Source organism: Puccinia triticina, chromosome 15A (genome assembly GCF_026914185.1).
Source record: "Puccinia triticina chromosome 15A, complete sequence".
NCBI lineage: Eukaryota > Fungi > Basidiomycota > Pucciniomycetes > Pucciniales > Pucciniaceae > Puccinia > Puccinia triticina.
In genome coordinates, this window is record NC_070572.1 from 2,510,566 (window position 1) to 2,528,276 (window position 17,711).

Consider the following 17,711-nt stretch of genomic DNA (forward strand, 5'->3'; position numbering starts at 1 on the left):
CCAATTGCATGATGTGGCCGGCCGTGTAAATGTCCATCGAAATATGCAGACTTCGCGTGGAAAACTGGACATTTTTGTATATAAATCAATAAACATTCTTCCTAGCTCCTCTCAGCAACATCATGTACAGTCCCTTGACAGCTATTTTCAAACCCCCAAACAGTCATTTTTCGGAGTAAATTTCATTAGTTTTGCAAGTGATTTTTGGTGGAGGCTGGACAAAAGGGGTTGGACAGATGGTGGTGGGGTCTACAAGACTTCATTGCAGCAACCCCTCGATATTGGGTGACTTCCCTTTGATATCTGAGGGCCTCCCAGAAGTGATCTGAAGCTCAAAAAGCTAGATTTCTCTGCAAAAATCTAAACTTTTTGGGTCTATATCATCAGGTGGGGGGGTCCCAGATATGACGGGAAGTCGTCCATTGATATGAAAAATTTGCAGTCAACAGGAGGGATGGTTGGGTGGTTGGAAGGAATGATCACAAAGGAGAAAGAGGAAAAAATGAGTTGAAAAACCTTGTTATATGTCTTAAATTCTAACATTTGACGCATACTGCATTATTGATATCTATATCAAGATACATATGTATCTTGTGCAATCTAGCACTCAAATATGAGATTTATACACCTTTAGAACACATAAGAAGGTGTCCACACCCAGCCAAAGAGATAATGTGGCCTGTGGGTGTGTCAACCGTTGGTTTAAATTGTGATGGGAGTTGACACACACTTGGCGGTCCCGGACCCTGACATGTGCTTAGCTAAGAGTATTGCAGTTCAATGAGGTCTTTTTGATTTCAAACTCTTGAAAACCAGTAGTAGTAAAATCTTAACAGAAAAACAAAGTGTTAATGCAATGAGAATATTGAGAAATAAAGTGCTTGATGATAAGATCTACATACCTAGGTTGATAAAGTGGTTGATTCAACAGACTACATGAGATGTAAGACATGTTGAGATAGATGAGATAAGAAAAAAAAAAATAACACCACAACTTGAACCATAAGCGAACTTGGATCAACATTCAGGGGTGGTAGATGGTTATGTACCAATCCTACTCCCCCTGACCTGAGACACTCTATGTGGTTTGATGTTTGAATTGATGGGTGACTGAGCTGCAAACCAAAGATTGAGATGAGTTGACAGCTGTTTGATTGTTTGAGTGGGTCGATGTTACCTTTAGCAGATGGTTTTGGTGGTTGGTGATTTCTTGATTTGTGTTCTTGATCCGGTGAGGACATTGATGGTTGAGTTTCAGTTTGAGAGTTCACAACTGGCTAGCAGCGCACATATGAGAGAAAGTTCTAGAAAAACCCTGTGACACATCATGTACATGACAATTCCATTTTACCCAGCAATTGTTGAGTGTGCAAGTTTTCCTTTGGAGATGTTGGGTTTTTGCAGGGCAGTGTTGGTGAAAAAGACAATGGCTAAAAGATGTCCATTGTCAATCCATGATTTAGAGGGCACTGTGTACTGTACCAAAAGAGTCAACCAATCTGGTTTTATGAGTTTTTTTTTTGCTGTCAGAAGCCAGCACAGCTGAAATTCTGTTAAACAGCTGCTAAGGCTACTTAGTGCCTGTGGTGGCATTTTGTACTGTGCCACTGACAGTCTGAAAGTACGTACTGTTGGTGTCACATTTGCATTAAAACTTTGCAGCTTTTCTTAAACCAGTCAAATTCACGTGAAACCACAAACTTTGAAGAAGGAAGAATTTGTCATAAAATGTGATAAAAATAGCATCAAGGTTATCCTTGTGAACTGGGATGTGTGAAGCAAAAGCATTCTGCCAACATTCTGGCTTTATTAGGGGGCTTTGCGGTGGGAAAAAAGTAAAGTTTTATAGTCAATTTTAAGGCCTTTATCAACAAATTTTTAAAAATCTGGCAAGATGTACAGCTGAGAATCAGAGCAAGTTCTTCATTTTCTACAAAATTGTTCATAAAGGCCTTAAAATTAGCTCTAAGGCCGTGTTTGGCAGCATCTTATTACACAGTGTAATGTTTAAAACATGCTACCCTTACATATTGTAAAACATGTTTTTTTAGGATAATCTTTTGTCAGGAAGCTGTAATAAAGCTTGACAGTTTACTTCCAAATTATCAGGCCAAAAAATGATGTTTTACATGATGTAGAGGGACATGTCACAATTAATGATTCTGTAATAATGAGGCTGCCAAACACTGCCTAAAGTTTTATTTTTATCCTATTGTGAACCCCCCTATTGCAATCTCAGTAGGTCCTTCTAGCTGGCCGTCTCCTGACAACACCAGTAGATTGTGTGATTTCATAAGAGCTGGTGAGAGTTTGTGCTTCAGCAGGCTTCAGCATTGGCTACTGCGTAGAAAATGATTAGAAGGTTCAAGGGACATGCGTCGCACGGATGCAAGGCACAAGGAGAAACAGGTTGGGTGGATTTTCTTGGAGCAGTAAGAAAGGACCCAGGAAAGCCCCTATGGAACACAGTAACCTAAATTCCCATATTTTTGAAAAATTCATACATTTTTGGAGCTCATTCATACACGTTTTGTGTGTAGGTTCAGAGCTTGGTCTAAAAATTCATACAAATTTTGTGCCTACGTTTTTTGTTTTTTTGGGCAGCATTGATGCTGCTGCCAAGGGGGGGGGGGGGGGGGGGGGAGAGGGGTGGCAAGAAAAGAAAAAAACTGGGAACCAGACTGCTGTAACTGTTGAGGGGGGGGGGGAATGGGGTCACTTGGGCAGGGTTAATAAGAAGGACAGAAAGTGGGATGCAACCTGTGGATGGATTGGGTGGCACAGGGGGAGGTGGATTGATATACTTTGTATATACTTGTGGCGGTGTTACTGGAGCCGCAGCCAGAGGGTAGGTGAGTGTGGCACCGCTCCAGCCTAGAACTATAGACTTGATGATTCAGACTGAAAAATAATTACAGACAAGGCTTTCAACCTTAGCTTGAGCCCCTGATTCTCATACATTTTTGGTTACTACCCCCCTTGCCCTCAGAAAAAATTCATACAATTGAGGTGAGTACCTTTACCAGCCAAAATGACCATTCATACATCTGGGGTGCGTAGGTTTTTTGGTTTTTGACAAAAAAATCATACATTTTGGTTACTGCGTTCCATAGGGGCTTTCCTGGGTCCTAGTAAGAACAACTTGATCGTCCAAGGTGCATAAGTATACATATTCGAACCAGAATGTGTGAATGGCAGAAACATCAGCTATGTAACTAGAAAGCAGAACCATAGCAGATATATGTTTGGCCGATGCTTGAAGGCAGCTGACTTGTGTGAAGAGAAGTGTTTGCTGCTGATTACATAAGCCCGGGCACCCCTTTAAGATCAGAAGCTTAACAGTCTCTCCAGTTTCCCCTCCGTCATCTTCTACCACTTTCCCGCCGAAAATGTCTCAGCCATCCATCCTGACGCCCGCCCATGACCTCGAACGGGTAATCGAGCTGTTCAGAGCACCCAAGTTCTATCACGAGGGTCAGCAATCTCAAGCCGCAAACCACCCGTCTGACAATACGTACTGATCCCGCGTTTCCCTCCAGGCTTCATCTTCAGACGGACCCTCCTCCTTGCCGACGGCTCTCCCCCCAAGCGAACCGATCAGAATGCAGTCTGGGCCAAGTACTACGTACAGATCGCTGGAACGACCATGTCTTGCTGGGATGCCGCCGAGATCGAGATGGCCGCCCAACAGGGCCGACAGGTAGCACCCACCTACACCAACATCACCGATGCCCGGGTCGATCTACCCGAGCCACATACGAGCGCCCATTCACTCGACCAGCTCAACTCCCCGAGTCCACACCTCTTCTTCCTCAACAACGCAGGCCGGAATAAGTTCGGCTTCGCCTGTTCCGATCCCCACTCCCTACTCGCCTGGGTCTGCGCCATCAGACTGTCCTGCTGGGAACGCTCGCGCCTCTTCGAGATCTATACCGGTACTTTGCTAGGCCTTCGCTTCTTCAACCAGCTCGACTCTCCACCCCCCAACGAGAAAACTGAAGGATATCTCACCATCCGCTTTCCCAAGGATACCGAATGGACCAGGGTCTGGGCCGTCCTCGTGCGTGATAAATCCCTCCTCAGCGGGGTCAGTCCGCAGAACTACCACAAGGAGAACAAATGGAATCGTCGGGGCAGTCTCTTCAACCTGGCCGGCTTGGTCAACAAGACCCAGCACAGCCCTTCCTCATCTGGCACACTGGTCGACGCCGAAGCAACATGCGCAGAACCTGGATTAATCTTCTATCCCAAGAAAGGTGCTAAGAAACATCTGGGCATGCTCACCCAGATTAGCTTTGCAGCCGCCGTCTATCCTGAGTCGAGGGCCTTGATCGAGTCCTCGACTATGTTCAAACTCGAAGGTCGCTTTGAGGGTATCGCTGCCAGCCACGACGGCCGGCCTTCGGAATCACAACCCGCCTCTGCCGATCAAGAAGGCTTCATTCTTGCCACTCCTGACGAGGGAACCGAATGCGATATGTTGGGCTGGCTGTTAGGCGTCATGTCAGCTTTCAGATTGTACGGCAAACCGGCCAAGTTCAACTACGATCCTACCGACCCAAACAGCTTCTATTTTGCTTACCCACTCGTAAGTTCCGGTCCATCTTGAGGATTGAAGGATTTTTTATTTATTTTAGTGTCGAGAAGCTGAAGCGGAATAAAATGCTTGCTTGGGCTCGGATGATCAGGGGCCTGAACGGGAGCGACTGTTCTTAGATTGCCAGACCGTGGCTGAAAGTCTGGACGTTAATGAACACAGCCTGGCCCAACATCGACAAAAATTGAACTCGCTTGTCGCTGCTCGTCTGCACGTGCCGAGGAAATCCGTGGCCCATTTACCCGAGTCTGTGCAGGAGCCATACGAATCCATCGTGACCACACCCCAATCGATCGAAGAACCTCTAAACTATCTCTCCGATTATCCCCCCTCTCAACCTGCCCCGAAATCCGTCCATCAATCTTCCAGCCCTCCTCCAGTCACCCACCATGCTAACACAGCCGCCCCCGAGAGTCCTGCTTCCGATGCTAATTCATCCTACTCTGATCCAGCCTTAACCTCGGAGATTCCTGAAAACGTGAGCCGTCTATTATTAACCCTGCTGCAAACAGATCAACCCCTCGTTGATTCGTCTTTGTTTTACCACTGCTTCTTATGATCTGATCGGGAACTTTCCCAGGATTTACGAAAACCAACCTCCGAGCCCCCATCCTCCGATCACCACTCCCGCTCCCCGGTCACTCCCCTCGGGCAATCCGATCAGCTCCAGGTCAGCAAACCCGCCCGACCACTTTCGACGTTCGATGATGAACTGGAGTCATATGCTGCCTATGTCACTTATGACGATCCTGTGGACACGCCCGACATGCCTTCATCACTCCTCGTCTCAAGCCCTGGCCGTGCCTCTTCTCCGAGCAAGTCTCCCACCGCCAAAGTGACACCAACTAAACCACACTCAAATAACCCTTCCCAGCCTGTCTCTCCTTCTCCTCAAGTCCCTTCCCAAACAGCCACACACGAGCTCGCATCCGAAGGATTCGAGGATATGCTTTATGCGCTGAGCTTGGCCGATCAAAATTCACCCGCCGTCCCACCGCTACAAGACTCAACTGAACCACCTAACCCTGCGCGAGCTCCCAGCACCCGCTCTGCATCCCCGCAGCTCGAGTTCCTCTCCAAGCCGCCCAATGACCCTACATCTCCTCAACCTAACTCGGCGCCAATCAGCCCAGAGCCCCAAGCCGGCAAGTCCAGCTTTCCTTCCTCGTTTGCTGCTGGCAAGAAGAGCGCCGCCCGGCTTGCCGCCGCCCAAGCTGCTCAAGCTGCAGGCAAATCCTCCGGCTTCCGTCCCGGTAAACCCGGCCGCACCGCCCCTGCTGGCCAGAAGAAACCACCCTCTTCTTGGAATAATAGTGATAGTGACGACGACGACGACGATGATGATGAGAACCCCAACGACGACGATGAGGAAGATGACGAGGATGAAGAGGATGAAGAGGACGATCGGCTCAAGAAGCATCGGCTGACCAATGTCCTTCCGTCATCCACTTCTCAAGTAGTTTCCGATAGAGGTTCGTAGTATTTTTGATCATCTTTTAATTCCGATGAATTGATCTGACTTTTCCTCGCCATGCAGGATTTCAACCCAACCAAGAGCGAAAAAACATGCTCCATCCGCAAGCAGCAGCAGGACGAGAAGGAACATACTCGATGTATAGCACTTCAGGCCCTGCTCAAGACGGACGACCGATGTCTCAAGTAGTGCCGCCCGGGGGAGGAGAGATGGGGCAGTTTCCAAATGCGGCGACACGACGGGAAGTACCAGCGGTATTGCGAGACCAGCCCGCGGAATCGGGAGTGGATACCAACGGGATGCGGCCTGCGTTCAGTCAACACGGGTTACTACATCGGGTGATGCAAGAGCGCCAGGAGAAGTCGGCCAAGTCGATCCAGGAGGCGGCCCATTGGACGGGCGAGCCACTGGTGCAGGTCAACCACAAGGCCCCGCCGATCCAGAGCGGCCTTCTCGGGGCGATTGCCTCGCATGAACGGGACCGTAAACGGGACGGCGGGATGGGCGCGGTGCTGACCGAACGAGCCCGCGAACGGGCCCTCCGGCAACGCGAGACCGACGAGCTCCAGCGCCAGTCCATGTACATGATGGCCGGTGGCCCAATGGGATATCCCCAGGCGGGATACAACCAACAGGCGATGATGCAGATGATGTACAACCCTCAGATGGTCGCCGCCGGTGGAATGATGCCGGGGGGACAGATGACGTACGAACAAATGATGTTCCAACAGCACCAGCTCCAACTGCAACAACAAGCCATGATCAATGCCCAAGTCCGTCTCCTCTCCCTCTCCTCCCAGAAAACATCAGCGATCCTCGCACTGATCTTTCTGCGTCTCTCTTTCTAAACCAATAAACAGTATATGGTTGCGGCGCCGTATGGATATCCGGCCGTTGGCCAAGGAGGCCCCGGAGCTCCCCTCATGCAGCCGCAACAACAAGTGCAAGCCGGCCCTGGGCAAGGCATGATGTCGGCCCACGCGTCGATGTACGGCTTCCCGGGCCACCAAATGGGCTTCCATCAGGGCCCGCCAAGCCTGCTCAACCCGCTCCAAGTCCCGCTCAACCATCCCCACCTCCATCAACCCCAACCTCCCCTGTCTCCCCCCAATAATGCCGCCTTCAGTCACCAGCCTCACAGTCCTTTGCAGAGAAACTCCGCCGCTCCTAATGGCCCGCCCAATTCTAAATGAGCCGTAGTATTCTACTCTTTGTCATCATCCTTGGAACCGCCGAGAAACTCACTGTTTCCTCAACTCGTCCTTCGTCCTCATCATTCATAGAGTTTTGACTTCTCCTTATTTATTTATTTATGGTTTGTTTGGTTTGTTGTGTATTTGTTTTGTACTGCATTATCTTTTCTTCTTGTAATTGGATCTCATCTCTTTTCCTTCTATCCTATCCTATCTTTTCATTATCATCATCATCGTCACTCCAAACAAAACCAACAAAGATATATATTAGTAGAGTAATTCTAATCATGTTCCTTTCTCTTTCCTTTATGTTTCGGAGTTGTGCATCGTTCAATTGTTATTATTGTTTTGGATGATTATTGCATCAACCCAAATTCAACAACAGCACCAGCAATAATACTCTTGCAAAGTTTTTGCTGTCGGTAAAGCTGCTAGCCAACTGGTAACATTCATATCAAAGATAATACAGTGTTTCTCCTGCGGTACTCGCGAAGCAGGAGGTATGAATACATGCGTATACTTGTGCAATGTTATGGTACTTGTGAGACTGGTCAGTTCAGTTGGGCTCATTTGACCGGTCAGGCGAAGGTCTCCACTTCCTTTCGCAAGTCAAGAAGGAAGACGAGGAGGAACTTGACCTCAAAAAGAGAGTGGCGGACCAGCATGATCTCATAGTCAAAAATTCTGAAACGTCGAGGGATAAATGTTTTCATACTCCCCCCCCCATTTTTTGAAAAAAAGTAGAATATAACAGATAAGTGAGAACAACGGATTATTATTGCAAACGATCCCTTCCGGTCCATGGCTGGCCATCATTGAAGTGCTCTTCCCATTGCCGAAGCAAGTCCAAGTCGACCAATTTCCCATCCTTAGTAGACGAATGAGTCGGACGAGAGATAGCCGGAGGATGATCTCCGAGTTTGCTCTCATGATGATTCTGGGCAGGGTTGATTGGATGAAGAGAGTCGGCTGTATCTGTGGGATGATCTTGATGATGTTGATGGTTGGAAGAGGCGCAGTCGGATGGAGACGATGCTTGTTGATCGATTCGCTGGGATCGTGGGACCAGAAAAGGATAGTTGCGGTCCACTTCACTCGCTCCGTTTCTCGTTGATCGATCCAAGACTTCAGAAGGTAAGAATTCTTGGTAGATCGGATGGGCATAGTCGGGTTCATATTTATATTCGGCCCCATAACCAAGCTATCAACAACAAAAAGTCGCCATAATTAATACGTCAGACCCGGGGATGAATATCGGAGGGTCATAATCCGACAAATCAAGCTCTCCAGCTCTGTCGTCCTTAAGTTCTCTACTCACTTCGCTCATCATCTTAGTCGGCGCATTACGTAAATGGATCGGGACAGGATAAGAGGGAAGAGAATTGACGAGAGCTTTGGCCCGCTTATACCTACACGAACATCACAAACAAAATCTCTCAAGGATAAACAGAGACCGATCACAGACATCAAAATGATCAACAGAAAAAGGAACTTACCCCTTATAAGTCCGCACACTTTTCGGTGACTCGGCCAACATAACGACTATTTGGGCTAAAATGCAGTCGCATTCCGGCATACCTAGAATCAACCAATACGCGCAAAAATAAATAGGTCACATCAATTACGAGAGCTGCAAGAGAAATAAGGACTGCACCGAGTAGCTGTGTGGCTTGATAGGCACTGACGGCTTGCGTCAAGGCCATCGGATTAGACTGTCCTATATCCTCAGACGCCATCCGTATCAACCTTCTGGCTTCGATATTTCAAACACGTAGGACAAACAAGCATATATGTATTAGTTCTACAGATTCTCGGTCTACCACAGCGAGTGTTCTCTTGGTTTCTTCTTTTTCTCTACACGGTTGAGGTCGAGTCCAACACACCCACATAGAGAGGATCTTCGCCGCCTTCTGTTCGAGTGATAAGATTAACAAAAACCAAGTTCATCTCAAGTACAGATTTTAGTCAAGCTTCTCCCACTGTAAAAAAAAAAACTGACCTAGCATCCTTGCCAGCCAATAAAGTCCCGCATCAGCATCGCCTCCGCGAATGCTCTTGTGAAGAGCAGAAATTAGTTCATAATGATTATCGCCATTACTGTGCCAAGATATTTTTTGCACATGAAAGATGAAATGAAGGTCAGTTTTTTTGTTGCTCGCAAGAGATGGAGGAGCAAGGAGTGGGGGGTGGAACATGGATGATATGGACAGACCGATCATAAAGCAAGAATTTGTTTCCGATGAGTTCTTTGAGCGCATGATGATCCAAGAGGGGGTCACGTTTAAGAGCATTGATGACGATTTCGAGGTGAGATAAGGCGACTCTAGCGTCCCCATCTGCGACATTAGACAAGAGATCAATCATCTGAGCATCCACCTCAACAGCAGCAGCTGGTGGACATGACGCTTTTTCGATCGCTAGCGCCCTCTCAAGAATCAGCTTGAGGTCCTCAGAACTGTGTTGGGTCAGCTTCAATAGTCGACATCGTGATAGTAGCGGCGTCGTTAATCGGAAAGATGGGTTTTCCGTCGTCGCAAAAATCATCACTATTCGTCCACTCTCTATGAACGGTAAAAATACTAAAAGATTTTTTTTTACAATCCAGAGTACGGAATTCATTGGATTAATCCCATGCCTCGGGAAAAGAGAGTCTTGACAAACAGGAAAAAAAACACTCAACAATCTTGTTGAACCTTATTTAATCGTTGAACTTCGTCAATAAAGATGAGAGGAATCACCGGTAGCCGAGCGGCAGCGGGTTTATAAAAGCTGGAGATTTTCTGATTGGAGCCGGTTGTGGGGATAGAGGAAGAGGAAGAAGACGAGAGATGATGAAGATCGATGATTTTCTTCCATTCGGATGTCGAGAAGTCGGTGGCCGAGAGTTCGAAGTACTCGTACTTTTGTTGCCTGCCGATCTTCTCCTCCTCGCGGCCGTTGGTCAGTAACTCTTTCACACATCTTGCTAGGGTCGTCTTTCCTGAGCCTGGTGGCCCCCACAAGATTAACGAACTCCCACTGCCGACAATCGTTTGTAATGCTGCTCTTAAATGTTTTTGTCCTGTTTCACCCAAAAAGCAAAAGTTAGAGATATATATTCAATCCGGATATCCTTGTAGGAGCATTATTTATATTATTTTTTAAAAAATACCTTGAAATTCCTCAATTGTTTTCGGTCTCACTCTCTCAGCCAAGGGTTTGTTGGACATTGAGGGCGCAGAGCTGGAGGAGGGTGTGGGGAGAGGGGATTTAAGCAAAGGGACGTGATCGACGCGGGCTTTTTTCCTGGGATCGGAGGGTGTTGTTGAAGCCAGCACATCGGGAGGGGGGGACGAAGAAAGGGTGAGGTGATCGGTCGAGGTCTGCGTTTTCGCATCATGAGGACGCTTGATTGATCCTGATCGGCCCGTCTTGTTTTGCGCGTCTGATGGGCCGGTCCGATGGAAATTCAGGGTAGATTGGACGCCGGTCGTCGTTGTGGCCTGGCGTGCTGAGTTATTAGGCGGTTTGGGTCCCGTCAAGTGGGAGGATGACTCGAAATGATCGCTATCCAGATGTCGATTGATGTCCGCTGAAGGTATAGGTTTCGCGCAGATTGGACTGTCAGGTAAAAATAATCAAGAAAGCAGATTTCAGCTGATCTGGAAACTGGGGTATTTTGCTGGATGGCATTGATGACGTACCATTCGACTGTGTATGTATCATCATGGTCATTCCGGAGAGCAGATGGGGCAGTCAGTAAATGGTGTTCGATAGACAGCCGGATACAAGGAAGAGGGGCTTGCCCATCTTGGCAGGCTTGATGGTGGTTCGTCCCAGTTTCCTGTGAGCCGATGGTCCCGGTTGGCGGTTGGACTCACGCCTATGTTTGGTGTTAACTTTCAGCCAGACAGCCTTCTCTAATTTGTCCCTTTCAGCTATCTCTGACTTGCCAACCTCAAGCACTGCACAGGCTTGGTGTCTTGGCGAAGCTCACTTGAAAGGTTGAAAAGGCTCTTTTGAATACATGGTTGTATATCCCTAAACCGCTTAATGTGTCTCCACAATTGTTCTATTTTTTGCAGAATGTTAATATTTAAAACAAAAGGACCAAAAAAGGGTAAATGGGGAATGGCCAAAAGCATGATATGTATTATAGCATTCTTTTGTTTTGGGGGCAGGGACAACAAGTATAAACGGGATCAGTTTTAATGACCATCACGTTTCCTAGGTGTAGAGCGAAGGATATCGTCGACTCTGAGGATCATTTCGGCGGCTTCGCTGGCCGATAAAACCACTTGACGTTTAAGTTTGTAAGATTCGTAGACGCCCAAGTCTTCCATAGAGGCAATCTTTCCTTCTTGCATATCTAATCAAACACAAATAATAATAAAATGATGAGGATACCAACACATCAAATGGATTGTTTTTTGGGGTTGAAAGGTGGAGGGTTTGACGCACCAAGACCCATGGTTGATTGGCCAGCGTAATGGGCAGCCCGAAGTTGAGCGACCAAGTCACTAGAGTCGTATCCCGCGTTATCGGCCAAGATGGTAGGCAGCTGACGAAGGGCGTGCGCGAAGCTTTCGACCGCGATGGCCTTCTTACCATTCGTCACCTTCGCCTCGTCGTCCACCGCATTAGCCATGAACATCTCCACACATCCTCCCCCGTAAGTCACCCGGGGCTCCTTGACCGTCTGCGATATCACCGCCAGTGCATCGTGTAGTGAGCGCTCCGCTTCGTCTATCATTTGGGCTGTCGCTCCCCGGATGACTACTGTGCATGCTTCACCGGCTGCAACTCCTGAGAACTTAATGAGCTACAATTTCAAATCATTACATCCGATAAGCAACTTCACTTCATGCAAGAAAATCCTTCCAGAGACACTCACCACATCCTCTCCAACCATCACTTCCTCGATCAAATCACAGTGCCCTAACTTAACCATCTCAGGTTGATCGAATGTGCTAGTGATTTCTCCTCCAGTAACCAATGCCAATCGCTCGACACCTTCAAAGTCTGCATGCTCGATGCACATGATACCCGCTTCAGCAAAAAGAGATTCGGGGTAATTGTAAACCAGTTGCCGGTTGACGAAGCAGTTGATTCCATGAGCTTGGATCTTGGCCACCTTGGCTTTCATTTTTTCCTGTACACAATCAATGGAAACCCCTGCATGTGAGCAAGAAGAAGAAGAAAAAAAGGATCTTTCTGAGTTTTGTCTATGCATACCTTCTCAGCTCGTTCGAGTTCGGCCAATGCAGCCGTACCCCCTACACGGATTCGTGCACCAAAAACTTTAACCTTATCGGTATCCATAGCTGTTGGACACGCAAACGATTGTTCCTTTCAGTCATCATTTCAACGCAGACGGGTGGACTAGGAAGACGACTCTGACAGACAAGTGTTGGAGATTAGGATTTTGGCATTCTTCAGAGACTTGTTGCCGTTAGTGCTGATCTTTTTATCCAAAATAAAACCTTCATCGAGGTAAGAATCAGTGAGTTGACCGCCCGGTTTCTTGATGATCTGAATATGATCTAGATCGGTTGAGCCCTGATACCGAGACATGTCAATTTTCAGATTGAATCAGAACGAATGAACAAGACATCTTGATGTTTTTCGGGACCGAGGAGAGAAAGAGTGCACTGGGTATTCACTTTTAGCCTGAGGACTGCATCCACCGCAAGATTTGCAAAGTAGTCCTTATCGGCTGCTAGTACTTTTGATGACAACGTTGTCCTGGCGATGTTGACCAAATCTTTTCGGAAAGCCTCTGGATTGGATCTGTGAGATTGACGAGGAATCAAAAAAGCTTCAACTTGATTGATTGATTGATACACGGTAAATCTTGCAGAATCGTTGTTCGTACGAGTTATTTCGGGCATTCTTGTCAAGAACATCCAATGCCACTCGGCTAGCAATCCGGTATCCTTCAATGACTGTTTGAGGGTGAATCTTGGATGGCATAGAGAACCGATTATCAGGACTGCTGATACAGGTACATATGCAAGTTTCTTCTGACCCACTCACGCGATTAGTCGTCACTAGTTTCTCGGCCTCCCTCAGCAGTTCCGCGGCTAGAACGCAACAACTTGTTGTTCCTATATAGATTACCATCAATGAGAGAGAAAAGACGTTTACAGTTGTTCAGACACGTGAGCACAGAAAAAAAAAACAGGGAAGGCGCTGCAGACTTACCGTCACCAACTTCATCGTCCTGTACTTTACTAATGTTGACGAGGATTTTGGCGGCTGCATTGTCCAAGGGGACGCTTTTGAGGATAGTCGCTCCGTCGTTAGTGACAGTAATATCACCGGTAGTGGTTGAATGCAGAATTTTGTTCATTCCTTTCAGAGATCAGGAAAGTAACATAGCCGATTGTTGTGAGTCTCAGGACCAAACCCCGATATCATTTTTATGGTTTCCAACCTTTTGGTCCAAGGGTACTTTTGACCAGGTCTCCAAGCGCCAAAGCCCCGACAAAAGACGACAGTCTAGCATTCTCAGCTCGTTCCTGGGTTGCTTCACCCGCGAAGATACTGGAGGAGATAGATCGTATCAGTCCGAATTTCAAGATATACATCTGCATCTGATAGGATTCGAACTGACTTCATGATTCCGGGAGACTCGTGACTTGGCTGGTTGCTGGGCTTGGTAGAGCTGTTTGTGTGGGTGAGGTGCGTCTTTCTGCTCCGATCGATCGATGTGTGTAGCCCAAAGTCGCTGCTAACCCCCAAATTGAATTGAATACAGACCCCTTCATTATGTAATCCCACCTGGGGAGGTCGGGGGAATGGCGAGGGCCTTCGGGCTGCTCGGAGCTTCCCCCGAACAGCACGCAGAGTTGCGCATCTGGACGCTGCTTCCAATCTTCCACCCTGAGAACCACTCCATCAGCCTCAAGCATGTCACTCCTAGCAGTCGCCAAGCCCATCGCCAAACCCGTCGTAGGTGTCGTTATCCAATCAGGAATCCAACCGAAGACTGTCAAGGTACTCAGGACGACTCAAGTTCTCCATCGGGTTGTGCCAAAGGTGAGAAGAGCCCACTTGAATCATCAAATCCCGATCATCAAGCGGCTTTCTCCGTTCTCGCAATCACGCTCGTGCTGATAAAAAAACAATGATCCCAATCAGGCTATCAAGAAGTCAGTCGTCTACACGGTCCATGACGAAAAGAACAGTGCGAGGAGAGGAGACAAAGTCGAAATAATACCGGCTGGTCGAAGGATTTCCACAAACAAAACATATGCCCTATCGCAGATCCTCCGGTGAAACCTACTACATACATACATAAAACACCCACACATGCACTTCAACCAAATTTAACCAAGTCCCTCTCTCGCCTGAGGCTTTGCCGGAGGGACTTATGGCTCATCAGGAATCTTGGCATGAAGCTTCTGGTGGATGCTACCCCTACATGTTGCCTTCCTTCTGATATAATTTCAGACCCCCTTTCCTCCATCTTCATCTCTCTTTTATTTTTTGAAAAGTCTCATTTTTGAAGAAATGGACCGGATCACACAGAAAAGGTCCGAGCGCGCTCAGCCAATCCACTTATGGTGTTCAAAGTTGATTTGCATAATTTTATGCATGCATAAGTCATAAAATCATAAAAATATTTTGGTGAGGAAATTTTGTATTACATAATCAGACAGTCATATCCCCTGCAAGAAAAAATTTATGATTTTATGATTTATGCATGCATAAAATTATGCAAACCAACTTTGAACACCATAACTGTAGTTTTATTGAATTATTATTTTCTCAATAAAATGTTTAAAAATTTTGAGTTAAGAAAAAGAGAAGCTGAAAAATGTGTAAAATATGAGAAAACTTATGTGATGTATAAAAAGTAGGTCTTGTGAATGATGGTTGAGAATTACATGAGATACAGTGAATGTAACAAAATGAGGACTGAATTATTGGGTTCTCTCATGCAAGAATTCCTGATAAGCCATAAGTCCCTCTGGCAGAGCCACAGGCAGGGACTTATTCAAGTTCACACTTCAACCCTTAGCCAGTATCCCATGCAGGATATCTGGTAGACAATCCAGATATCTGGTAAAGCACCCCACATGACACCTGATATATGTATGAGATCCCAGGTTCCCAAACCTGCGGAAATGGACAGATATCTCAATATTGTTGGATATTTCTGGATCCCACATTCTTATAACATTGGCACACTCCTAAAGGGATGGCAATTGGGTGGGCCTGCCCAAACCTGGCTGGGTTCAGGCCAGTTTTGTGTTGGCTGTTGGGGGGAATTTGCAATATTGGCTCAACCCAACAGACCCACAAACTTGAGCTCAGCTAGGCCTGCTGTCAGCCGTTGGCTAGTCCAGACAGCGCCAACACTGACGCAGACACGCGCAAATAAACAGGATTCAATTGCATGATAATTCCTGTTATTGGTTGTCAGACTTGGCTGGGGGTTTTTCTCCGGTTGTCGTAATCAACTGAGCACAATCCACACAAATACTCACGTGTGGATTGTTCTCAAACAGGAACACCTGCGTTCCCAGACTCCTAGGCTATAAAAGCTCAGGAACCTCCGTGCAAGTGGAGGTCCCCTAGATCATTATTAGAATACAATGCCCGTCTATCTTGTTTGATACAAACAACCGGGGCTTGACTTCTATTTCCATCTCATATCCTTTTATATCTTTTCTCTTTTACTACGCTTATCCACCACTGCTTCGCATCCTCCTCCTCCTCCACTTCTGTACCAACCTCCAACCTTGCCTCCTCATCCTCATCCAGTTTTCCTTCACTTGCTACCTTTAAGGTAAGCTAGAGTTTTACTAACCACCTTAAGGGTTCAGGTACAACTAAGCTCTACCAGCCCCTACATTGGAGGTGCGGCTTCCTCCTCCTGCCCCGCGTTTGAGGCAAGAGTGTTTTCCTATTTAGGAACTCACAACTTGATCTTTGCTATTCAATGTGTTGTCACTTTAGAGACACACCATAACACCTGCACATGTGGGAAGTGGAAGCAAGCAGCCAAGCTGTCCAGGCCAGTGGAGGACTATGCCTTATGTCAATTCCCACATGATGAGTTTTTTGATTTGGACTGAAACTCGTCTTTTTTGCCTTACCCACCCTCTGACCAAGGGTGAAAATCTTTGCTTTTCTGCAAAAAGCGGCCTTTTCAGTGCAGCAAAGCGGTGTTGAAATTCCAGTGTTGCCAGTGCTCACCCATGGATACATCCTTGGGGGAGCCCCCAAAAGAAACCCCACAAAGGTGCTCAGGCCAATCTGCTCTAGAAGTGGGATGCACCCCCCATTTTTTTTCAAATTTGCATGGGTGCAAGGCACCTGCACATTGGGGCACACCTAGGGGTGGTGATGTCAACCCTACTGGATAAGATTGCTACGCCAAGGGGTTCAAGTAGTGTGTGGAAGTGGGGGCCTGGTATGCTGACACTGCTTTCTCACCAGCTGTGTGGCACAGCATCATCCTGCTGCTGATTTGCTGCACTTTTCACAGTGGGGAAGCGGGGAAAAGTGTCTCACCCGCTGTGCTGTGCTTTTTGGCAGAAAAAGTGGTGCTTTGTCAGCTGTGCTACTGCTTTTTGCTCTAGGGAAAAAGTGAGGGCCCACTGCAAAAAGCGGCAGCAAAGCGGGTTGGCCACTGTGCTGCCACTTTCTGGTGTAGATAAGAAGCGGGAGCTGCTTGTTGAAGCTAGGACCGGAGGTCAAGGAGATGAGGAAGGACCCGAAGAAAAAACAACCCAGAGAGACTCTGAGGGAAATAAAAAAGGGGGCCAAGGAAGGCCTCAAGGAGGGAAAAAAGCTGCTAGCTTGCGTAGTGGAAAAGCGCTCACGCTACAAGAGGTTGTATGCTGTAGGGACCTCAGGGAAATGCGCGCAGAAAGCAGATGAAGTTTTATTTCTTGCCTAAGCTGGGGATCTTTAAGCTATTAAAATATTGGGGCTGGATTGTGGGACAGAAGGTGAACATTGTATATGCATCTGGAGGGAGTGAAGGAGTGACAGGGAGAGAAAAAGTGTGACAGGGAGAGAAAAAGTGTGACAGGGAGAGAAAAAGTGTGACAGGGAAGGTAAAGATGAGGAAAGAGATACCACCTATACAGACCATCAGCTGTGGTGGTCAGAATTGATCTCATAAATTGAGATCCCAATGAACAGTTGCGCGCGGCAAATTGCTGTACACAATTTTGAGATGTCCGGATGGTTGAGGCCCAGAATTTTTTTGAAAATTCCCCCAGAGTAAGGGGATCCCCACCGGTATCCTGAGTTGTATTTATATACCTGGTGGCGTGTTACTTCGGGAATCCGCAAGGATTTGATCAATCAATCGCAGCGTTTGATACGGCAAGCCGAAGCAAGTGGCTACTTCATGTCTCAAGAACAATCAATTGAAGAAGTCCTTGCATCCAGTCCGCCCCCTCCAGATTCCCACATTGACTGCTTGCAACTAGCCAATCCAGTTGTT

General features: G+C 47.2%; 3 protein-coding genes across 3 annotated transcripts; 2 read left to right on the plus strand and 1 right to left on the minus strand.

Annotated features, from left to right (window-relative positions):
- Positions 1 to 3,389: 3,389 nt before the first annotated feature.
- PtA15_15A246 (uncharacterized protein) lies at positions 3,390 to 7,264 on the plus strand (the record flags this gene model as incomplete). Its single annotated transcript, XM_053163433.1, has 6 exons — positions 3,390 to 3,474; positions 3,540 to 4,588; positions 4,689 to 5,075; positions 5,178 to 6,069; positions 6,135 to 6,844; positions 6,932 to 7,264. The coding sequence occupies 6 exons, from the start codon at positions 3,390 to 3,392 to the stop codon at positions 7,262 to 7,264; spliced, it is 3,456 nt and encodes a 1,151-aa protein (XP_053027409.1).
- A 775-nt stretch (positions 7,265 to 8,039) lies between these two features.
- PtA15_15A247 (uncharacterized protein) lies at positions 8,040 to 13,839 on the minus strand (the record flags this gene model as incomplete). Its single annotated transcript, XM_053163434.1, has 20 exons — positions 8,040 to 8,465; positions 8,583 to 8,673; positions 8,761 to 8,842; positions 8,919 to 9,017; positions 9,148 to 9,174; positions 9,264 to 9,361; positions 9,477 to 9,843; positions 9,945 to 10,325; positions 10,416 to 10,864; positions 10,948 to 11,119; positions 11,460 to 11,612; positions 11,705 to 12,065; positions 12,138 to 12,395; positions 12,479 to 12,567; positions 12,649 to 12,802; positions 12,907 to 13,033; positions 13,119 to 13,204; positions 13,280 to 13,350; positions 13,448 to 13,597; positions 13,680 to 13,839. 20 exons carry the CDS (start codon positions 13,837 to 13,839, stop codon positions 8,040 to 8,042), a joined length of 3,801 nt encoding a protein of 1,266 aa, XP_053027410.1.
- A 316-nt stretch (positions 13,840 to 14,155) lies between these two features.
- PtA15_15A248 (uncharacterized protein) lies at positions 14,156 to 14,524 on the plus strand (the record flags this gene model as incomplete). The annotated part of the gene is made up of 2 exons (XM_053163435.1): positions 14,156 to 14,284; positions 14,387 to 14,524. The coding sequence occupies 2 exons, from the start codon at positions 14,156 to 14,158 to the stop codon at positions 14,522 to 14,524; spliced, it is 267 nt and encodes an 88-aa protein (XP_053027411.1).
- Positions 14,525 to 17,711: the final 3,187 nt, after the last annotated feature.